Source organism: Melanerpes formicivorus, unplaced genomic scaffold (assembly GCF_026170545.1).
Source record: "Melanerpes formicivorus ecotype bairdi unplaced genomic scaffold, bMelFor1.0.p_v2 SCAF_3, whole genome shotgun sequence".
In the NCBI taxonomy this organism is placed as follows: Eukaryota; Metazoa; Chordata; class Aves; order Piciformes; family Picidae; genus Melanerpes; species Melanerpes formicivorus.
Genome location: NW_027142355.1, coordinates 23,454,546 through 23,477,774, shown reverse-complemented (window position 1 = coordinate 23,477,774; position 23,229 = coordinate 23,454,546). Strand labels below are relative to the sequence as shown.

The window sequence follows — 23,229 nt, the reverse complement described above, 5'->3', positions numbered from 1 at the left end:
TGTCAAGCACTGTTGCAGTAAAAATATCCCTAACAGTCATTCAGAGTGGGATACTGTCAATCTTCAAATGCTTGGAAATGCATTAGTCTGGATCGAACCATTCAGACTCCATAGTTTGTGGATGAAGCTCTCCAAGGACTTGGTTGACTCAGCCTCAAAGGAAGACAACCTGAATCACTCTCTGTGCATGTTGAAAACTGCAACAAGTTTTGGGCGCCTCACTACAAGAACTTTGAGGTGCTGCAGAGTGTCCAAAGAAGAGCAACAAATCTGATTAGGAGTCTAGAGCACAAGTCTTGTGAGGAATAGCCGAGGGAACTGGGGTTGTTTAGCCTGGATAAAAGGATGCTCAAGGGACATCTTATGGATTTCTACAACTACCTGAAAGGAAGCTGTGGCGAGGTGGGGATCAGTTTCTTCTTCCAGGTAACAGGCAATACGAGAGGAAACGCCCTCAGGTTGTTCCAGGGACAGGTTGTCAAGCCCTGGAACAGGCTGCTCCAGGAAGTGGTGGGGTCACCTTCCACAGAAAGATTTAAAAGCCATGTAGATATGGCTCTGAGGGATATTGTTTAGTAGTGACCTTGCAGTGCTGGGTAACAGCTGGACTTGATGAACTTTGAGGTCTCTTCCAACAAAAATGATTTTATGATTCCAGTAGTAATGAGCTCTACACATCTGGCTCTGCAACCCCTTTGAGAAACGAGACCCCATTTACAACTACATCACCACAGAAGTGAAAAGAATTATTTTACTGTCTTCTTAGATGCCTTTGCACAGCACCAAATCCTTGGTTTAGATACTGACCTATGGAGATGTCACAGTTGTTCAAATCCTTGCTGATCCTGGGTATTTATGGGTTGGAATTCCCCTGGGGAACATCTCCCAGAAAGCACAGGTGCATTTTAATGGCTTTTCTAAGCACTTCCTGTTCTTGGTCCATATTTAATCACTTCAAGGCCACTTTCCAATGGTACACAACATTTTATTAAACTGTACAAACAGCACTGGAATTCAAAAAAAGCATGTCCACTGTTCTCATTCAACATGGTGACCAGCTGCACAAACTGTGAAGACAAATGCCCCCAGTGTTTGTGAGTCACTGGACTTGAACCTTTGTGAGGGCACCCTGCTGCTCTTCTAGATGCTGGGCACTTCTGCTCTTGGTGCTGAAGGATTTGCTGCCTGCAGTCTCTAACAGAGATGTCCCAGCATTGCCTGCAAGGCTGCATTCATCCTGTTGAAAGGTTCAAGCTGACAGCCTCATCCAGCACAGTCAGAAAGGTAACTCTGAAGGGAATCTGATTCTGGGAATCTCATTCTGGGTGAGAACTTCCCCAGGAGTTGAAGGGGTTGATGGAAAAAAGCTCCAAATGTATACATTTCAATTAGAGCCTAACACTACTTTGGCTTACTTGCCTAAGTTTAAGTTATTATAGAATCCCCAGGGCTTTGACTTAATTTTGACCCAGTATTTAACTGGTATCTCAGTGACAAGAAGTAAGTGGGTGGTTGTATATCTCTCCAACCATAGAAAACAGTCCAGTTTCATGTAAAAGAATGCCAAACCATTGAGTCATCATCTCATAGAAAGCATACCAGCCTTTGCAAGGATATCAGCCTTTACTACCTGGAACATGTCCAGAGAAGGGCAACAAAGCTGGGGAGGGGTTTGGAGCACAAGCCCTATGAGGAGAGGCTGAGGGAGCTGGGCTTGCTTAGCCTGGAGAAGAGGAGGCTCAGGGGAGACCTTATTGCTGTCTACATCTACCTGAAGGGAGGTTGTACCCAGGTGGGGGTTGGTCTCTTCTCCCAGGCAACCAGCAGCAGAACAAGAGGACACAGTCTGAAGCTGCACCAGGGGAGGTTTAGGCTGGATGTTAGGAAGAAGTTCTTCACAGAAAGAGTGATTGGCCATTGGAATGGGCTGCCCAGCGAGGTGGTGGAGTCACCATCACTGGAAGTGTTTAAGAAGAGACTGGATGAGGAGAATAGAATAGAATAGAATAGAATAGAATAGCATAGCATAGCATAGCATAGCATAGCATAGCATAGCATAGCATAGAATAGAATAGAATAGAATAGAATAGAATAGAATAGAATAGAATAGAATAGAATAGAATAGGTTGGAAGAGACCTTCAAGATCATCACATCCAACCTACCATCCAACCCACCTAATCAAGTAAACCATGCAACCAAGAACCCTATCAGTCTCTTCCTAAACACCTCCAATGATGGTGACTCCACCACCTCCCCAGGCAGCCCACTCCAATGGGCAATCACTCTCTCTGTGTAGAATTTCTTCCTAACCTCCAGCCTAAACCTCCCCTGGCACAGCTTGAGACTGTGTCCTCTTGTTCTGGTGCTGGTTGCCTGGGAGAAGAGACCAACCTCCACCTGTCCACAACCTCCCTTCACGTAGTTGTAGAGAACAATAAAGTCTCACCTGAGGGTCCTCTTCTCCAGGCTAAGCAACCCCAGCTTGGTGCCATGGTTTAGTTGATTAGATGGTGTTGGGTGATAGGTTGGATGTGAGGATCTCAGAGGTCTTTTCCAACCTGGTTAATTCTATTCTATTCTACCTGGAAAAGAGAGGTTGTGGAGTCTCCTTACCTGGAGATATGCAAAACCTGCCTGGATGTGATCCTGTGCAACCTGATGTAGTTGACCTTGCTTTAGCAAAGAGGCTGGACTAGATGATCTCTAGAGGTCCCTTCCAACACCTACCATGGTGTGACTGTGTGATTCAAGTAAAATATCCCAAGGCTATAACTGAAAGATTGTTTTTAGGACACTTTAAACACTGGTTTGAGGAAACCTCCTCCATCTTTCTCATGTGGTTTTAGGATAAAACTCTTGAAAGCTCAGTTTAGAATTTGCCCTGAGTCTGGCATGTATGAGGACAGCTAAGAGTTTTGGAACAGAGGTTCTTGTGGCTTTCTGCTGGACTGCAACTTCCCATCCTTCCTGATCAAGTACTAAATGTAAACCACTGGTTTTCTGCATCAAACTTGACACTTGCATTGGCACAATCCTCCTTCAAGGCTTGAGTCCTTAGCTCCAGGACTCTGACTGAAATGTATGAATGCTGGAATTAGCACCTGCAAAGTCTCTTTGTCCCAGTGGAGCAAAATTGAATCCTAACACCTGTGAACATTGCTTTTAAAGCATGCAGGGAGTAAAGCTGTTTCTTCAAAACTCCTGTGTACATATGCACAGTTCTGCACATGTACAAGTGGAGGTTACCAAAACACCTGGCCTGCAGTCTTCCCAGATGCCCCTAGGCCTTGAGGAAACCACTTGCCTTTCAGGAGGAGGTGGGTCAAGGTGAGAATTGCAGAAATGGGCATGACATCACAAGAAGCTCAGACTTGTTTTTTCTTACACAGAAACCCTTTGACTGTGTGCACAAGCAGTGGGGAACAGGTTTTGTCACTTTCATTTTTTTCAGATGCTCTCAAATTCAAGAACATTGGGAAAAGAGAGAAGAGAGACCAAAAGATACCATGAAGAAACTTCATCATTAGGGGAGATTGATTGGCATCTACTACGGACTGATATAAACTGGAAGCCTCCAGGCATGGCACAAACTTTCATTGAGGTGTTTTTCTGGTGGATTCTTGATAAAAATATCCATGCATAGTCTTCAGTTGACAAAGTGTTACTCGAATCAACACAGAGAGTCCCATCAGACAATTGGTAAGTCAGATCTCAGGAAAAGATTTTCTCCATTTTAGGGTTCACGAACGAGAAGTTGCTGAACATATTTTGGTCCATGCTGTTAATCAGTGCTCTGTCAGCACAGGACAGTCTGGGTTTTTCATTTAGAAATTCCTTGTCAAAGTTGCTACAGTCACTGGGGGATTTCTTCAAGAAAAGGAAAGGAAAAAACAGATGTTAAACTATGAACATTCAGATCTTCATTACAACGGCACTGGCCCTATCAGGCTGCTTCCTGTGGGCACGGCTCAGCTAGTTGGGAACAAGCTCATCTCAGCCAGGGAACCCACAATGCTTTTGCTCTTGTCTTTTTGCACAATGATTTATTACTCTAGCCCAAACCATGCGCAGAAGCATGTCAAGCTGCAGTGAGCTCTTAATACCCAGTAACCAGTGGTAGCCCCTTGCTTAATATCATCTATGGAGGTAGTAATGAGAATAAATATTATATAGGAGACATTGAGCCTGTGGTCCATGAATTCTGCCAGGCAGGGTGGACTAGACCCATCAATTAAATAACACTTGTGAAGAACTGTAAAATGGATATATCATGCACTTGTCAAATGAAATTATATTATTGTTATTAATAGGACTTTAATAGTTTAACAGGACTGTTAATAATAGTCAGGACTATCCTGATGAGCTCATTACCTGAACTTCTTTTGCTCCTTTAGTTTCTGCAGTGCAGTGAAAGATAATCCCTACAGAGTAGGTTGCACTTATGTAGTTAAGGGAAGGTGTTTTAAATGGCATCCAGACCCTTGCTATGATAACTCAGAAAGTGAGTATCTTAGGTTTGGGCATGCTAGACTTGGACTTATAGCCATCACAAAGTAGTCATGACGTTTAGGTTAGGCAGCCCAGCCACCAGATGCACAAAGCTCATAATTATCTTTCCCACACCTATGCAACGAGTGAAGTTGTGGCAGATTCAAATTGTAGATGTGTCCAGCTGATTGCTTCTGATGTACACAACAGACCAAACAGCCTGTGGCAAATTTAATCTGCATTTAGAGATTTAAGTAAGAGTCAACAGTTTCCATTCTGACTGCCCAAGAAAAAGGTCCTCCATTTACTTTTAGACAGGAGACCAAGGTCCTTCATCTACTGTTACACAGGGACCACATGTCCAGAGCAGCTCCAGAAGATAACCCTGGACATTTGAGGACATTTTGAAAGCCTTCACTTGGTGCCTAAAACTCTTAGTTCTAGTGTGAAGATGACATTTACCACTCCTTAAAATACTGACTCCATGAATCTAGAAGGATTCAAGGTCTCTGATGTTGAAGACTTTGGATAACATCCTTAAATAGATGGCTTTATAACATTACTGTGGGTCCTGGCTTTGGTTTATTGCTAGCGTGTGCTGGAGGCTTTAAATATTTGGGGAATGAATGATTCAGGAAAGACAGACACGAGATGGGTAGAATGGAAAGAAGATGCATCCTTACCACTCTTGGTTTGAAAGGAGGCTCCATCCTTCTCTCTTCTAAAGCTTCCCAGTTTATTTCCCGGAAAAAGGCATGCTGGCGGATGTTCCCTTTTGCTCCCAGTCTCCTCTCGGGTTCTCTCACAAAAAGCTAGAATATTGAAGACACACCTTAATCTTTTATCAACAGCAGTGTGTTCAACAGGACAGTCCTACCAGATAGGGTCTCAGACTTCAAACTCAAGCACAGTTGGTTGAACGTGTGAAGTCTCTTCTACCTTACTACATTTCTCAATGAAGAACTAGTTTGGATCCTCAGTATAACATGCCAGGACTGTGGTGATAATACAGGGTGGAACAAATAATTATCCAGAGTCAGTGGCAGTAAGAATAGCCCATCACAGAGGAAATGTTGGCTTTTTTCCTAAACAAGGAAATGTATTGATTGGTATTAAGATGATTTCTGTCTTTAATCCTGACAGAAGTACAGGTTGGTTGTGCAAAGAGGTGGCAGAATGTGTCCCAGACACAGATGTTCAAAATCTCACTCTGCTATGATATGCATTCCTGAACAAATTAGTTATAGGGAATCTCTTGATGCCACAGAACTTGAGCTGGAGGATGAAAGGTTTGAGTGTCTGTGGGTTAAAATCAGAGGGAGGCCTAACAAAACTGACATCCTGGTTGGAGTCTGTTATAGACCACCCAACCAGGATGAAGAGGTTGATGAATTATTCTATAAGCAGCTGGAGGCTGTCTCAAGATCATCAGACCTTGTCTTTGTGGGTGGCTTTAATCTGCCAGACATCTGCTGGGAACTTAGAAGAGAGGAGGCAATCCAGAAGGTTCTTACAGTATATGGAGCTCAGCTTCTTGATGCAGCTGTTAAGTGAGTGTCAGGCCCCACTTGACCTGCTGTTCTCCAATAGAGAAGGGCTGGTGGGTGGCTGGAGGTGTTCAAAAAAGGATTGAACGTGGCACATAAGCCATGATTTAGACATGAGGTGTTAGGTAATAGCTTGGACTTGATGATCTCTGAGGTCTTTTCCAACCTTACTGATTCTGTAATTTTGATTTTTGTGATTTTCTTTATTGTCATTTTTTAGTGATCCCTAAACATCTATGTCCTGCATAGATGCTACAATAACCTCCTATTCTCCTTTTTTTTTTTTCTCCCCCCCCCTTGCATTAGAATCCAGAGGAGGCCACAAAAACGATCAGAGAGATGGAACACCTGTCCTATGAACACAGGCTGAGAGAGTTGAGAGTTGGGATGGTCCATCCTTGAGAAGGAAAGACTCTAGGAAGACCATATAGCAGCATTTCAGTAAATGAATGGGGCTTACAAGAAAACTGGGGAGGGACTATTTCCAAAGGCTTGTAACACTAGGACAGGAGAAATGGTTTTAAACTAGAGCAGGGTAGATTTAGAATGGACATTAGGAAGAGGTTCTTTCCTGGGCATCCTACTATCAAGATGGTGGAACACTGGAACAGGCTGCCTAGGGAGGTGGTGAAGGCTGTGTTCCTGGAGGCATACAAGGTCAGGCTTGATGGGGCTCTGAATGACCTGATCTAGTTGGGGTTGTCCCTGCTGACTGCAGGGGGATTGGACTAGATGGCCTTCAGATGGCTTTTCCAGCCCAGTACATTCTATAATCCTGTGATTCTATGATTCTTTGATCAGCTGAGCATTTGTAAGTCCCTGTACATGTTCCATGTGTGTTATCTTAACATGCTCCATATTGAGTTAATATGCCTTAGATCCTGTTCAACACCAGTCCAAAGCCCAGCTGAGGAGAGGTAACTTGTTAGACCAGTTGTGACTTCATTTTCTTTTTATCTTGCCATTCTAGAATAATTTGCATCCCAAGCCAGAAAGACTATGATGCTAAATGGCATGAAGCTGAGAAGGAAGCAATGAAAAAAATAATGTATTCCTGGAAGGGAACCTAAAAGATGAGGAGGATGCTAATTAGAGGGAATCACAAGAGTAGTCCACTCAGAAAGGACACTGTGTGTTGCCATGTAGGAGATTCAAAGGGCAAAAAATTCAGATGACATGGTGCTACTAGATTGAGTAGCTCCACCACTTCAGGACACAGCTCAGGCTTTGTTTTCCTGCTCTTTAGCTCAGTGCAAAGATGCAAAATATTTTCTACTGAAAATCAAATGGAATACCAAAGAAATCTACCCTAGATGTCCTCATATCTCTGAGGCACAAGAACTTCTTCAAAGCCATAATTATCACAGAAGTCACTGTAAACCTTAGTGTGAAGCCTGGCAGAATATCTCTTGCAGGATTTAACACACCTTACACTTTAGTGACTGCTCTGCAAAGAAACTGATCTTTGCTGGTATCTGATACCCTGTGATCCTACTTACTGTAGGTGAGAAGCCATCATCACAACTCAAGAGAAATAATACTTAAAGATGGTCTTTTGTCATAAGTTAGGTGAGTTTTGAGGTTGACAGACAAGAAAGTGACACTCTCTGGTCCTCTCAGAGTAAATTTGTTTCTCAAAACAACAGCTGAAGCTGCACAAATCAAAGATGACAGTTCTGACAAAAAACCCCACAGCCCTTTTGATCAATGGATGTCAATTCTTACCTTCACCAAAATATCCTTAGCATCCTTGTCAAGCCAGCGAGGGTAGAATGGGTTATCCATACGGATAGACTGGAAAAGCTCCTCTTCATCTTGGCCATGGAACGGAGACTGACCAATAAGCATCTCATACAGTAGGACACCAAAAGACCACCAGTCAACAGAGGTGTTGTACTTCTGCCCCAGCAATATCTGCCCAAAGAGAGGAGTCACAGAGTCATAAAATCATTGAATTACAGAATGACAGAATGGGTTGAGTTGGAAAGGATCTTCAGGTAATAGAAGGCTGCTATAAGGTTTCTTTGGTGCTTTCTCTGTTCATCTCCTTTGTTTATCAAGGAGCCTAGATAACTTGCTTATATATGGATATTTACGTTGCAGATGTCTAAAGGTACCTCTGGTGACTGTGAGGTCTAGGATCTTTATCAAGATTTTAGAGCTGGAGAGGTGAATAGTTCATTGTAATTCACAATCTTCACTTTGGAGCCCATGGCTTGATTGCAACATAATTCCTTATGCTATAACTACAGAGTAGTTGACAATGACATGTTCTGGATGTAGCTTAATACCAGTGAAAACAACTGAATCTGCTGATAGCTGAAAAACTATGATTTAGAGAGGTTATCTTTACTGCTGTCTCTGAGGTACAGTGGAAGTGGGTGGGCCTGGATTCATCTTATCCCCTAGAAGTTATGTGTCTTAATAATTTAATTATCTAGAGTCTCTTTATAGGCAATGGGAGCAATTTAAAGGTGACTTACACAGCAAAATAGGAAGGCATGACTTGTCTTCTGGGATGCTAATCCTTATACAACATTATAAAGTTGTCTAATGCTTCATTTTTAGATGAATTTTCACACATTAAGTGAGAAGTATCCCTTTGCATATACCTGTGGCATCTAGCAAAGCAAGATCCTGATGTCAGAATTCTAAACCCACATCTGTCCCCCAAAATCAAAAGAGGAGATAGGAAAAGGACAAAAAAGTATTTGAATATAAGATGCAATATGTACAATGTGTTTCAGTCAGAGCTAAAAAAGCAAGGACTCAGCAAGACCCCCCCCTAGTATATTTTACAGAATTATAGAATCATAGAATCATTAAGGTTGGAAAAGACCCTTAAGATCATTAAGTCCAACCCAGCTCAGTCAAGTCAACATTAAACCATGTCCCTCAGCACCACACCTACATGTTATTTTAATACCTCCAGGGATGGTAACTCCACCGCCTCCCTGTTCCAGCCTGTTCCTGGGCTTACAGCTGGATCCCTTGTAAATAAAACCATCCCAACCTTTCCTTATGCAAAGGCATGTTATTTTTAGAAGACTTAATTTTTGAAGTTCAAAATGTCTTGAAATTGAAATTAAATGTTGTATGGCAGTCAAAGAAAAGATTTCTAAGCTTTGAAGTTTTCTGGGAAAATAAATAAACTCAGTAAATTCATTTCAGGTTTATTATATTTTTTTCTTGTCTTTTTTATTCTTTTTAACAAAAAAATGAATTACTTGCCTACTGACCCAAAGCCCCTTTTTTTTCATGGCTGTAACCAAGGCGCTGGATCCGTAACAAATTATAGTACTAGCATCTCCATTGAAATACTGACAAGAAGTCCAGTGCCCCTGCCTCTGGGAGGAGAGATGATCCATGAACTATAGCAGTGCTTCCAATTTAGAGGTAAAGTATTTCATATGCACTCATTCAATCTCTAAAATAAATGATGGTGCAGAAATAAAACCCTCAGCTATTCTAGTCTTCCTCTTTTCTATGAAGTAAAATCAGAGATAATGGATTATTACTGAGCTCTCTTTTTTTAGAGGCAGAAAATAACATTTTTTCCTTTATTAAATAAAAGCATATTGAAGGGGAATAAAAGGCAATTACAGCTTGATTGCAGAGCACACTTGCATCTGGTGTTAGACTATAAAAATCTAACTGATTTCAAGAGACCAGCTCTTGTGTCAGCAGTTGTGTAACCTCGATCAGAATTGAGCCCTTGGTGCACTGTGAAAGATCAATGAATTGTAGTGAAAGAGAAAAAAAATAATCCAGAAGCTTTAAAAGCTATTTGTAAATTACCAATATCCATCAAGAAATGACTAAAATCAGGAAATGGGATCTCAAAAGGAAATTAAATGGATTTCAGAGTAATATCGAAAATGATGCATGGATGACTTGTAGATTCTTCTCTGAGCTGAAAAATGTTTTATTTGGTCCCAATTTGCCACCTAATTAGTCAAAGCCTCTCCACAACAAGATCTATCATTGTGTAAGGTCATCAGGTTAAGAAAGCTTGCTCTTTTTCTGGAGAGTTCTAGTTCAAACTATCTAAAATTTCTAGGAAAAAAAACATTAAAAAAGAACAAGTTTCTACACAAGAAAACATAGAAAGAAACATGGGGAAATGAAAAGGATCTTTCTATGGGCAAGATGGAGTCTGGTGTCTGTGACCACACAGTTTTATTGCATAAGCATGTGGAGGTCAGACCCACCTTTTCTCCGCCAAGCAAAAGTAGGTATCAACTTCATTATGAGAAGAGGAACTGTTGATATGTTTTTGTATGGAGCTTAGCACCTTTCTCCATGTGAGCTCCAGCTTTACTAAGTCAAGGGGACAGAGCAGAACCTTAATTAACAAAAGCAACAAGCTCTGCCATGCCCTTATGAGCTTAAGTACATCCTAGCCCTGATACAACTCCATTATCTCTAGTTTAAGAGCCTCCTTCACCAGGATGCAACTTGTGGCGACATGTTCTCCAGGAATGGATTCATAAAGTGACATGAGGTGCTCTGGTTACCCTGCACAGCCATAGCAGAGAAGTAGGTAGCCCAGAGCCCATAGTTAGCAGGTTAGCTCTCAGCTGTCCTCTGTACAGCAACAGCCTCTCCTCTGACTGCTAACATTCAAAGAGGAAAAATTGGGATGTATGACCACTCTCATGTTTATGTCTCCAAGCATCTGCATCCCTTTTAAAAACAGTCGTTGGTTGTTTTTTATCGAGACAGACCTTCAAGTCTGTGCTCAGTTTTAAGTTTAAGACCTTGAAACCTATGCTCTGAAGGCAAAATCTTTTCAGATCATATAGTGCCTTACTCATCTCTGGGAGGATGCTTGTGATGCAGGCTGTGTTTGCAGCCAGCTAAGAACTTGTCTGAGTAAGTGAGAAGTCCAAGTTTATGGGTGCATCAGAGCATATCCCTGATGGAAGGCAAACCTCAGCTTCCCTTCTCTAGCTAAAAGATGGTTAATCCATGAGGAAGGAGAATCTGCTCCAGGTGAGCATTTTGTCCAACTTTTTTCTATTTTCTTTCTCAGCTTGCAATGACATCACCCTTTGGAAGTGCCCATAGCTCCCTACCAGCTATCAAGGAGCCTGTACAGCCATGGAAGACTACTAGGGAACATACTTCCCATTCCTCATGCTGTTTCTCTCCCAGAATTGCAGGAGGTACCTCTTGGAGCTTCTTGTCCAAAGGCACAAACAGTATTTCCATTAAGGATTGCGTTTCTTGGCTAAGCCAAGCACCACTTGCTTCCAAGGCCCCTAAAAGATTAATTATCCACAAAAATAAGCAATGACAGACAGCAATGCAGACTCTGAGTCAAATTGAAATCCAGTTTCTAGCCTGGAACTGCTCAAAAGCAGGTTATTACTCTTTGAAGGCTCTACCACTGACTGACAGTCATGTCTTAAGACATGTTCTCTGTTCCACAGCAGCTTGCTGACCTCTTTACAATCCACACCTACCTCAGGAGCGATATAGTCAGGAGTTCCACAGAAAGTACTTGTCTTTGCATCTCCGAACATGTTCTCCTTGCACATCCCAAAGTCAGCAATTTTGATGTGCCCCTCATTGTCTAAGAGGACGTTATCTAGCTTCAAGTCTCTGTGGAGAAAAAGAAGGAAAATCTGCCTTTAAAGCATTACAAAGCCACATGAGTTATTTCAGCAGGTTACACTAACTAACTTGTTATCTGCTTCCATGTAGTGCCCTCATGTTGCAATTACAAAGGAAGACTGAGGAACTGCTCTCTCGGACTTCTTCCTTATTCCTCCTGTCCCAGCACTGTTGGAGAAGACTTTACCCAAGTTGTACTTTAGCAGGACCTGTTTGTTGTGATAGGACAAGAGGCACATTTAGACTAGATCTAAGGAAGAAATATTTCACCCTGAGAGTGGTGAAACACTGCCCAGGCTGCCCAGAGAGGTGGTAGATGTCCCATCCCTGGAAACTTTCGAGGGCAGATTGAATGGGGCTCTAAGGTACCTGATCTAGTTGAAGATGTCCCTGCTCACTGCAGGGGGTTTCGATTAGATGACCTTCAGAGGTGCCTTCTAATGCAAAACAGTTATGATTCTACAGTCTTCTTAAAGATGCCTCCTTTGAGGAAGTAGAAAGTGAAACTAGAAAGTACTTTGCAACAGCTAGTGCTTCTGCCCTAACACAGCCTGGAGAAGGTCAGCAAGAAGGGATCAGCTAATGCTGACTTTCTCCTTCCCTGGGAATCTCAGTACTGTCTCAGAAGCTGCTGCCAGATGTCCCTCTCAGTGCTGGAAGAGGTAAGGACCTGCAAGCCCTGCATAGCTTGCAAGGAGTCAGAATAATCCCAGGTTATCATCAGAACTTCACCACCTTTTGACTGGTGGGATGCATGATCTGAGCCCTGGAGATTTACAAAGCCCTTCACACAAAAGCATTGAGTTGCTGTCAGAGGTTTCAGGCTCTGAATTATTGTTGGAAAGCAAGGAGCGCACAGAATGAATAAAAAGATGACTGCATAGAGAAGGAAATTAAAGCACGTTGATGAATTGCAGCCACTGACAGAGAACAAAGGGGTCCTCACATGGGAACAACCTCTGAAAGGAGGGAAAAGAATGTAAAGAAAGAAAGAAAAAGGCAGAGAGAATGGAAGGGCAGCATGGCTTCTGTGTCAAACTTCTTATACCTTACCTAAAAGTTTTGCTTCTATTGAAATAGTGGCCTGGGGAGATGTTTGGTTCACTGATGCGACAATTCACCTGGCATGTAGGTAGAATTTGAGCTTCCTCGTCTCAGAGACCCATGTTCCTGCACTGTCTACCCTGTGCTATCAACTACTATTCCTCCTCAGGGTTCCCAAAGCACCTAGAAACATTTGCTTGTGCCCACAGTGGAGGATAGAATTGGACTTTTCCAACCTCTGCTGATTTAGAGCCTATGCACATTTTCCACACCTCAGGCAACAGTCCTAACCATGAGGCTGCCATATATTTACCCTCCCTGTGACAACTGTTTTGCAGTGTGGGTTTTGTTTAGTGTTTTTTTTTTTATTGGTGGTGGTGGTTTTGTTTTTCCTTTTTTCCCCAGAAATGGCTTTGACTCTATGGAGAGAATTTCTAATGCATGATGCTCCTGAGATGAACTGCAGGAAAAAAGGCTATTCAGACTCCCTCTGTGCATAGCAACTTGTCTTGCTTCAGCCAGGTCCTAGTCAGGATGGGGAACCTCGTAGCATCTACACACTAAATTGTTGTCATAGAGCAATAGTTCATGGCTGCTAGAATAAGGTGCAAGAAAAAGTGGGAATCATCAGTCAAAAAGAAATATAAAGACAACCAAGACAGTTGCCTTCCAAATGGCAGACACTCGTGTTGTCACAATTTCCAGCTGGAATGACTTATTTTAGTTACACCATTGAGATCAATCTCTGGCTGCCAGCACTGCTTTCACTCATCTGGTAGATTGAAGCAAGACCAAAAAAAAAAATCCCATCACCTACAGTTCACTTTCATTATTTTGATGAGTTTCAAACTCACTGGCACCAGGGATTGGAGTTTCTGCCTAAAACATCTCAGCTCATTCATTAAAATTTCAGCCAACATTTCCAAACATGAGTGCATGATACAGAACAGCTGGATTCATTATTCTTACTACATTGCAAGTGATGTACTTTCAAAACTAATTTCTATTCTCTTTTCTGAGTGCTTTGTTAGCTCTGTGTGGTGGGTTGAAATTCCCCCCAAAGCAAAATTGCCAGACCAGCTCGGTGGAAAGCAAATGAAGCTACATTTGCAAGCAAAACTACAATCTAGAAATACCAAATGCAATGAATATGTACAAAATATACAATATTTCTATGTATTTATAAAGAACACAAGAATCCCCCTGGACAAAACCAGGGGGGATTCCCCTCCTTCCCATGGGACAAGAGAAAGAAGAGAAAAGAGTAGCTATTAGAACTTAGCCATAACAAAAGAACACAGGCAAGGTCAGCAAGCTAGCAGAAGCATCAGCTAGAGCGAAGAAGCCAAAAAGAGAAAGAGTTAGTGTATACAACTAACTTTATGCTAGATATCAGGCCAAAGGGATTATTTAGACCTTACTGCTATTTCCCTTTTTACATCCAATGGTAATTTATTTACATTCTGCTCCTTTCTACTCAAGATTTTTGGAAAATTTCCTAGGCACAGCCCAAAACTGCCATACTCTGGCAGAGACACTGATGTCTGTGTGTTCTCCACTGACCTTGTTGTCATTGTCTTCAATAAAAAAATCCCCAAAACAAAAAAGGAGTAGGACTGGTTAAATGTTTCCTCTCAAAGCTCGATAGCCAAAGCAATTCCTCACCATTTCCTGCTTAAGACCAGGCTGGATGAGGCCTTGAGCAGCCTGGTCTAGTGGGAGGTGCCCCTGCCCATGGCAGTAGGCAGTAAGTTGGAACTAGATGAACTTCAAGGTCCCTTCCATCTCAAGCTGTTCTATGATCCTATGAATGAGCTGTTTCTTCCAATCACTGTAATGAGTGGGCAGTGGCCCTTCCTCCTTCTCCTCTACTGCAGAGTGGCCATCTGGGTCTCTTTCTGCAGCCCCTTGTTGTGGCTTAGACCATGGCCCATCATGCCTTTGTCCACAACAGCTTGTGTCTGTCCCAATCTGTGATGGGAGGCATCATTCTCCCAGCAATGGCAGTGTCCTCTGATATGGACTGGTCCTGCAGATGTAGTGCCCAGAGAAGCAATGGCAGCTTGACAGACAAGATAGAGGTTGATATAAGATGACCTGAGGTTCTTCACTGAGAGAGTCATTAGTCATTGGAATGGGCTGCCCGGGGAGGTGGTGGAGTCACCATCCCTCGAGGTGTTCAAGAGGAGACTGGACGTGGCACTTGGTGCCATGGTCTAGTCATGGGTCTGTGGTGACAGGTTGGACTCGATGATCCTCGAGGTCTCTTCCAACCTTGGCTATACTGTGATACTGTGATATAAGACAACATGATGCTGATATAAGACGACCTGAAGTTTATATATGAAGACCTGCCCAGGGAAGTTGTGGATTCCCCCTCCCTGGAAGTGCTCAAGGCCAAGCTGGATGTGGCTTTGAGCAATGTGGTTTAGTGGAAGATGCACCTGTTTGTGGTATGGTGTTTGGAACTAGAGAAGTGTCAAGGGCCCTTAGAGATCAAGCCATTGAATGATTCTGTGACCCTGTGAATGAGCTGTTACTTCCTATCACTGTGCTACTCATTGTCCAGCTATCCCCATTTGTCCATGTTTCACATGGCTTCAGGTTCTAAATGTCTGTTTCTGTTCATGAGGAAACTAGTGCCAAACCCTGACATGTCACTGGTGTAGCAATTCCAATAAAAATGTGACTTAAAAACAAAATATCAGCATGAACAATGCTGCCACAAACTCACAATGACCTGCAGATATTTTTAATCAAATTTTCTGAGAAATGACAGACATGGCTAAGTGATTTAGGCACTTCAGAAAATGTTTCCCTTTAGTCGTCCAGAACAATAATTAGAGCCAGAAACTTGCTGAGACCCCAGAGATCCTCTTAGCTTAGTGCCACAGATATTAATATCATGTTTATGCAATCACCATCATTGGTCAATAAAGACTATAAATGGCTCCCACATGACTACTAATCATGAATAATTAGGTGAGTTAATTTGAATCCAAGCTTGTGTTCTAATGGGAAAGATGATTGTAAACAAGCCATCCACTTTTAGCGCTTGTTCTAATGTTCACACTACATGGCAAACATTGAAATAAGCTCATTTTGGTTTCAGCAAACATTGCTGCTTTAGTGAGCTTTCTCATTTTTTTGTGACAAGCTCTTTGCTTCCTGCTTTTATAGAAAGCTGCAGCCTAGTAACTAACTTATGCTATGAAGATCATCTGGACTAGGGCCCCCTAGAATTTCAGTTACTCCTTTTGACCATGGGAAAGCAGACCCTGGCCTCATTTCTGCAGCTCTTCTTGCTCCCATCTTGTCTCTGTTTGTTTATACAAGACTGAAGCACAATGTGCATTAAATTAAAACATCCATGCATAACTTTGAAGCTCCTAAGGAGGCCAAGCAAAAGCTTGAATGGGCAGTTTTGTAGTAGAGAACTTCTCCTTGGGATTTGAAAGATTGATGACCAGCTGGATAGAGTTTTGGGTGTCCTTGCCTATGGGTTTCTTCCAACCCAAACCATTCTCTGATTCTGTGACTAAGTTCATACCAGTAACTCTGGAAGGAACTCTTCTGAGTGCAGCTGCCATAGTATCCTCTACAGTCCCCATCAGCTCCCTGTAGAACCCACTAATAGAAATGGACACTCCTCATAACCTCTGTAACACATTTGACAAAGTTTAAAATGCTTCTCTCTATTCACTACAATAAAAGCTTAGATTCGTGGTGGTAGGTGAGATGAATCCCATCTCACCATGAAACTGTGCATAATGGAACTGCTAATAATCCAAAAATAAAGGCATATCCTTGTCTTCTTGCTGTTGTTACTTGAGATGAGGTTGTCACCACTGTCACAGGGTAATCAGCACAGCAGCTATACCAAATTTCTGATGGCTAACTTGATCTTTTATGCCTTCATACGTGGAAAGCATAAATTGGGGGCCTTGGTTGGGTGCTATATGAATGACTCAGTGTAAAGGCATCAATGGACTTGTTTTAATGTTAACTGAAACAGGACTGAATTCCCAAAAAGGGTTCAAAACTTCCTTTTCTATACTAGTCTTCAAAAGAAAACAGACAGACTCCATAAAACAGAAATCTGCATAGAAATACACTAACATTAAGTACATCCAAGCAATATTTTCTTATTTATCATTGGAGATTGGAGGGAAAGTAGGGAAGATTTAGCATATTTGATACAAAAGAGTAAAATTACCTGTATATTATGCCCTTGGAATGGAGGAACTGGAGTCCACATATGATTTCAGCAGCATAAAACCTGAGTAATAGAAGGCACAAGTTAGAATGGTTGCTTCCCAACAGGAGCTTTTGACCAGACCCCAAATGATGGAGATTGTCTCTGAGGCAGTCAAAATTTGATTGAGTTCTCAGAAGGATTGGAAAGTATCCAGAAGACTTGGAATAACTGGGTTTTAGATCCATTGTTTGATGGATGATGTGAGATTCCCCAAACCATGCCACAAATCTAAGTATCCCAGCTCCCACTGAAGACATTTTGTGAAATGGTGGAGATTTGGAGCCTCCTCATCCTTACAGATGTGAAAGACTCACTGCATAGCCAGCTTCATTTTTTTAATATGCAACAAACTTTGGGCACTTGGGTACTTCAGTACCCAGGGATGTCTCCAGAATAGCTGTGGAGCAACAAACCACCACCAGTTTCCACTGCCTACTCTGCATCAGCTGTTGCAAAGAAGGCAGATCAGGTGTTATCTATGCTGCAGACCTCAAAAGAGCAGCTATAATCTGCCATGCTCAGTAACTACTGCATGAACAGTGGAGTGGTTCCAGTAATCGGACAGGCAAGTGGGCATCTGAGTTTGAGGGCCACAATCTCCTTGGCCTGCCAAACAGACTTTTATGGTTTCTTTATGAAATTTTATCCAAGACATGAACTAGCTGACAGCTCATTGGTCTTTCTCTGGAGTATTTTTGGGATCTCTGCTCTCAACACGTTGGCCTACAGGACAACACCACATCCTGCTGCAAAGAGTTAGCATAAGGCTGAAGCATCACTGCACAATGGAAGGGCCCTCCCAGAAGGGAATGCAACCACAGGATCACAGTATAACCAAGGTTGGAAGAGACCTCGAGGATCATGAAGTCCAACCCATCAGCATAGACCCCATGACTAGACCATGACACCAAGTGCCACGTCCAATCCCCGCTTGAATGCCTCCAGGGACGGTGACTCCACCACCTCCCTGGGCAGCACATTCCAATGACGAATGACTCGCTCGGTGAAGAACTTTCTCCTCACCTCGAGTTTAACCTCCCCTGGCACAGCTTGAGACTGTGTCCCCTTGTTCTGGTGCTGGTTGCCTGGGAGAAGAGACCAACCCCCTCCCGGCTACTATCACCCTTCAGGTAGTTGTAGAGGGCAATGAGGTCACCCCTGAACCTCCTCTTCTCCAGTCTAAACAATCCCAGCTCCCTCAGCCTCTCCTCATAGGGCTTGTGCTCAAGGCCTCTCCCCAGCCTTGTTGCCCTTCTCTGGACACGTTCAATGTTTTGATGTCCTTCTTAAACTGGGGGGCCCAGAACTGGACACAGTACTCAAGGTGCAGCCTAACCAAAGCAGAGTACAGGGGCACAATGACCTCCCTGCTCCTGCTGGCCACACTATTCCTAATGCAGGCCAGGATGCCATTGGCCCTCTTGGCCAACTGGGCACACTGCTGGCTCACATTCAGGCAGCAGTCAATCAGCACCCCCAGGTCCCTCTCTGTCCGGGAGCTCTCCAGCCACTCTGACCCCAGCCTGTAGCTCTGCATGGGATTGCCATGTCCAAAGTGCAGCACTCGGCACTTGGACTTGTTAAATGCTCAGCTCTGCTCCCTTGGTCTTCAATGCATTGACTCTTAATTCTGAACATGCAAATACTTATGAAAAAAATCATCAAATTAAACACTGATTTAATTTTTTTTTTTTAATTATTAAATAAAAATTAATTCCTGTAGTGGCTTCAATATTGACTTTCAAAACAACTTGTGCTTGCAGAAGGATTAAAAGCACTTTTCATGTAGTCTAATTCTTTTGTTTACTTTAATCAAAGTTCAATAAATTTTTAATTCCCTTTTGGTGTGTTAATTTTTTGTTTAAATTTACCTTTTGCACTTTTGATAGGTATTATGTCTTTCTCCCCCCTCCACCTTGAACCATACAGGGGAAAAGAGAAAATCCCATTACTTCTAACAAACAACAGCTTCACCTCTGCTTACTGGATGGGAACCTTAGCTTAAGCAAGTCCTGCAGCTTAGCTACAGGCCACCCAGTGTTGAAAAATATCAAGATATTTGGCTCCACAGAGGGCTGAAAATTAATCTGTGGGATTTCTTTGGCGGTGGCATGTCTAGGGTGAAGATTAGTGCATGATGTTGCTATTGGGGTCTCTAACTATGGGCTGAACAAGAATTCACTAAGTGCAACAAACAACAGCCCCAGGGCTGCTGTAATTCACAGCAAACAACTGTAGGTTGCTTCGAAAGGATCCTCACCCAGGGGCCATGCAAATAAGATCTTAGGCACAGAGGAGGCTGTTTGTAGAGAGTGGAAGAACTTCCAGAAGTAAGGTCTCAACTGGATTGAATGGTCCCTCTGGAGCCTCTCTCTGTGAGGATCTGCAGTCCTTGGAAGGTGACTAATCTAGCTCAGATCCTGGCTCTGAACAACTATTTGTTGGACTGTGCTGAGGTTAGCAGGGAGCTGGGTTGCAGGCTAGAAGAAGGTCTCTGGTTTGCAGGCTAAAGGATAAGACTACAGGCAGATGCAGTGCTGATAAGGGTGTAGCAGTGTCTGTAATGCTTCCTGACAGAAATATTTTCCCCGGTTGACCAAGGATGCAAAGCAAGGCCATATATGACTGAAATCAACTGAGTGGATTAGGCTTTAAAACGTCTGTGGGAGGAGAAAGGAAGTGAGAGGAAGTGGCTCGTTCCAAGTGCATCACTAGGTCAGGGTGATGACCTGCATGTATCAAGACCCCTGGTGTCTGCAGCTGCTCCTTTTGCTTCTACCATGTGTGTGACCTGAAAGCCAAAAGTTAACAATGACATCTTACGTTGCTCTGGGAAGGTCGAACTTATGACAACTCTGGATATGGAACATGAGGTCTCCTCCATTGAGGTATTCCATCACAAAAAAGAGGTTTTCCTAGAGAATAAGACAAGATGATAAAAAGGGATGAGGGAGAGCAACATAGAAGTAGAAAAAAAAGAAATCCACCCAGAAAGCATTAAAAAGGAGGAAGGAAAAGATTACAGTGAGAGTTTGGGATAGAAAGCAGTTTCTTTTCTACATTGCTCATTTCTCCTCTTTGTTCTCCAAGCCCGCACTCATCCTCTCTGCTCTGATTTGTATACACAGCATTAGCAAACATTGCAAATCCACTCAATAACCATCTAGTGCCATTCATTTTTACCAGCACAACCCAAGGCTCACTAAAAGAGAGGAAGTAACTCTACAGTGCCTGTTTAACAGGACAGATGGAAAAGATTCCAGGGAGACTACTGGAAGAGACAGAAGGAAGTTGCAAGTGTGTTCTTGTTCCAGCATTATCCATCCAGTGGAGTGATCTTAAGCTGGTGGAACCTGCATTCCTGCACATATTTTGTGGACGCACATGGGTTTGACCTTTTAAAGTTGTTGGAGAGTCTGGCCAGATGCTGCAACTTGTTTTAAGCACACACTTGATTTTAAGCCTGGGAGCTGCTCTATTAAATAAAGCAGAATGTAACTTCCTGGTAGGAAGATTAATGAATTATTCATATTTCTGTATGTCCACTGAGTATTTTCAAGTCAGAGAAGGTTGGAAAATGATCCAGTCTTTGTCCTCAGTTGCATGCAACTATCAGCTGTTCTATCAGGAAAGTAGAAAACTCCCATTCTGGCACACAGGAAAGATAAGGGGAATCTCTGTTGAACAAAGAACAGAACAGATCATCAAGGCTTTCTTTCTGGTTCTTGATCCCTTTGCTGCTTCATGAAACATAACTGCTACAGCACCAGACCCCTAGAGAATCACAGAATGGCAGGAGTTGGAAGGGACCTCTGGAGATCATCTAGTCAAACCCCTTGCTAAAGCAGAGTCACCCACAGCAGGCTGCACAGGATCACATCCAGGTGTGTTTTGAAAGTCTCCAGAGATGGAGACTCTGCAACCTCTTTGGGCAGCCTGTACCAGTGCACCGGAAAAAGACTTTCCTGATGTTCAGATGGAATATCCTCCCACTCCAGTCTGTGACCATTGCCCCTTGTCCTGCTGCTGGGCACAGCTGAAAAGAGTCTAGCCCCATCCTCTTGACACCCACCCTTTAGATATTGATAATATCTCACAGAGTAGTAGGACAGCCTTCTGGTTTGTCAGCCATTCTGCCCAGTTTTGTACCATTAGCTGAGGGCACAATCTATGTCTTCTTCCAGTTCACTGATGAAGCTGGAGGATGTTTCAGACCGACCTCTATCACACTGAATTACACCTACAGAGGCCTTATGCTGGAAGAAGGCTATCTATGCAACCAGTTGTGCTCCCTGGTTCAAAATTCCATTTCAGGAATCTCAGGTTTTGTGTGTAAAATGCAATGGAAACCAGTAATTTTTATTTTATTTTATTTTCTCAGAAGCCTCTCTCTGTTCTGTGGACATCTGAAGTCAGTAATCTCCAGGGTATGTTAAAGTTTGTCAATATCTTCTCTTTGGTTTGTCTTACCCATCTTTAGTTTGCTTCATTTGGTTTTGTTTGTGGTTTTTTTTATGAGGGGATAGAGTTTTGACTTGTATTTTTAATAGTCAAAGGAAGATTTTTGTCTGTAAAAATCTAATGTAAGCATCTCTGGCAGCAAGCCAAGAGCTGCCTATTTAGAAACCCCACAGTGTTTGTTCCTTTCAGATAACAGCTGTCTGTGCTAATTTGCGCTATTTCTTTAGCCAGATCCTTTTAAATACTGTACTTTTATTTAAAGGGATGTCTGGCTGGAAACCTCACCTGTCATCCCACAAACACAGGGCCAGATTTGGCCTCCCAGGGGAAGAATACAAATTTGGACAATAAATAAAATGGGTGCAGGTTTTCTGTTTGGAAGTCTTGCACCTGTAGAGTCTGTGGATTAGTCCTAGCGAGGAATGTTAACCAATCACCAGGAATGCTGTTCCTCAGTGCTGACACCTACAGAGCTCTGAAGGAGGCTTGGAAAGAGCCCTGTGCCTTTACCCTACTCATTTGCCTTCCAGACAGCTGACAGATAACCTACTGACCCACCATGAGAATATCCTTGGGTAACAAATTCTCAAGCCAAACTTGTGCATCCTGCACACAAAACAACACAATTCTCTAGCCAAGATATTAGAATCATAGAAACATAGAATAGTTTGGATTGGAAAGGACTTTTAAAGGTCATCCAGTCCAATTCCCTTGCAGGCAGCATGGACATCTTCAGCTACATTAGGGTGCTTAGAGTCCCAACCAGACTGATCATGAATTCTTCCAGGAATGGGCATCTACCACCTTTCTAGGCAACCTGGGCTAGTGTTTCACTGATCTCACTATAAAAGAATGCTTCTTTAGACTGAGTTTAAATCTCTCCTTTTTAGTTTAAAACCATTGCCTCTTGTCCTGTTGCGTAGACCCTGCTAAACAATCACTCCTGCCCATTGCTGAAAGACTCAAGTGCTGCAGAACTCAGCTTCTTGCCCCATCAGTCTGTGCAGAGCTGGGCTCCCACTGCCTCTTCAGGACATGGCAGGGATGGAGTTAAAAAGACCTGCTTCTGTTCTGCGTGTAACTGCTGTGAGAATGAATAGTCACTATCTGAGTCGCTTTCAACTTTATAAACAATGGGTATAAAGCAGGCAGCATTTAAATTGATCTTTTGAAGGTACATCCTGTAACAGGCTCTTAAAATCCTCAAACCAGCTGGAAGCCCTCCAGAGCACTTTTCTGCAGAGATTTTCAGATTTTTGTTTTCTTTGCCTGTGAAAGCACTTGCATACACACAAATACACAATTTAACACCATTTACTGAAAAGCAAAAATTCTTCTTTCCAGGGCTTCTAGGAGGATGAGTATTGGAATAATTAATGCTGCGGGACAGTGTGGCTCTATCCATTTTTGGAGCAATTACCCTAACAAATGGCTCCATGAAGAGAAAACTCAATGCAGATTAAATCACCTAACCTCACTGCATGCCCATTGCATTAGGTTGGTTCTTGCCAAGAGAAAGGCAATTCCTGTAGCTAATTATTGCTTTTTATTTTCATGCAGCTCAGCCCAGCCTACTATGGGTGTTCTTCCATGCTTTGGATCTATTTTAATTCATGGGACAGATAGGAGCCAAAGGCCTCCCAGCCTTCTCCAACCCATCACTTAGTAAACCTTGCAATTCCATTACAGCTTCCTATCCTTGTGCTCCTCACTCTGTCTACTCCCTTGAGGAACAGTTAACACAGGGTCACCCCACACTAGTAGGTGACCAGAGGAGTTATTAACATTGCTGTTTGCACCATCTGGGGATG

At 42.8% G+C, this 23,229-nt stretch overlaps 1 protein-coding gene across 1 annotated transcript in view; it reads right to left on the bottom strand.

Moving 5' to 3' along the window:
- Positions 1 to 210: 210 nt before the first annotated feature.
- PRKCQ (protein kinase C theta) overlaps positions 211 to 23,229 on the bottom strand; it is a 68,337-nt gene continuing 45,318 nt past the window's right edge. Inside the window, exons 14-19 of the mRNA XM_068168852.1 lie at positions 19,781 to 19,872; positions 16,916 to 16,978; positions 11,505 to 11,643; positions 7,762 to 7,950; positions 5,173 to 5,301; positions 211 to 3,868 (exon numbers count right to left, since the gene is read on the bottom strand). Coding sequence (XP_068024953.1) covers positions 3,713 to 3,868; positions 5,173 to 5,301; positions 7,762 to 7,950; positions 11,505 to 11,643; positions 16,916 to 16,978; positions 19,781 to 19,872 — 768 coding nt within the window. The 3' untranslated portion in view covers positions 211 to 3,712. The remainder of the gene's footprint in view (positions 3,869 to 5,172; positions 5,302 to 7,761; positions 7,951 to 11,504; positions 11,644 to 16,915; positions 16,979 to 19,780; positions 19,873 to 23,229) is intronic.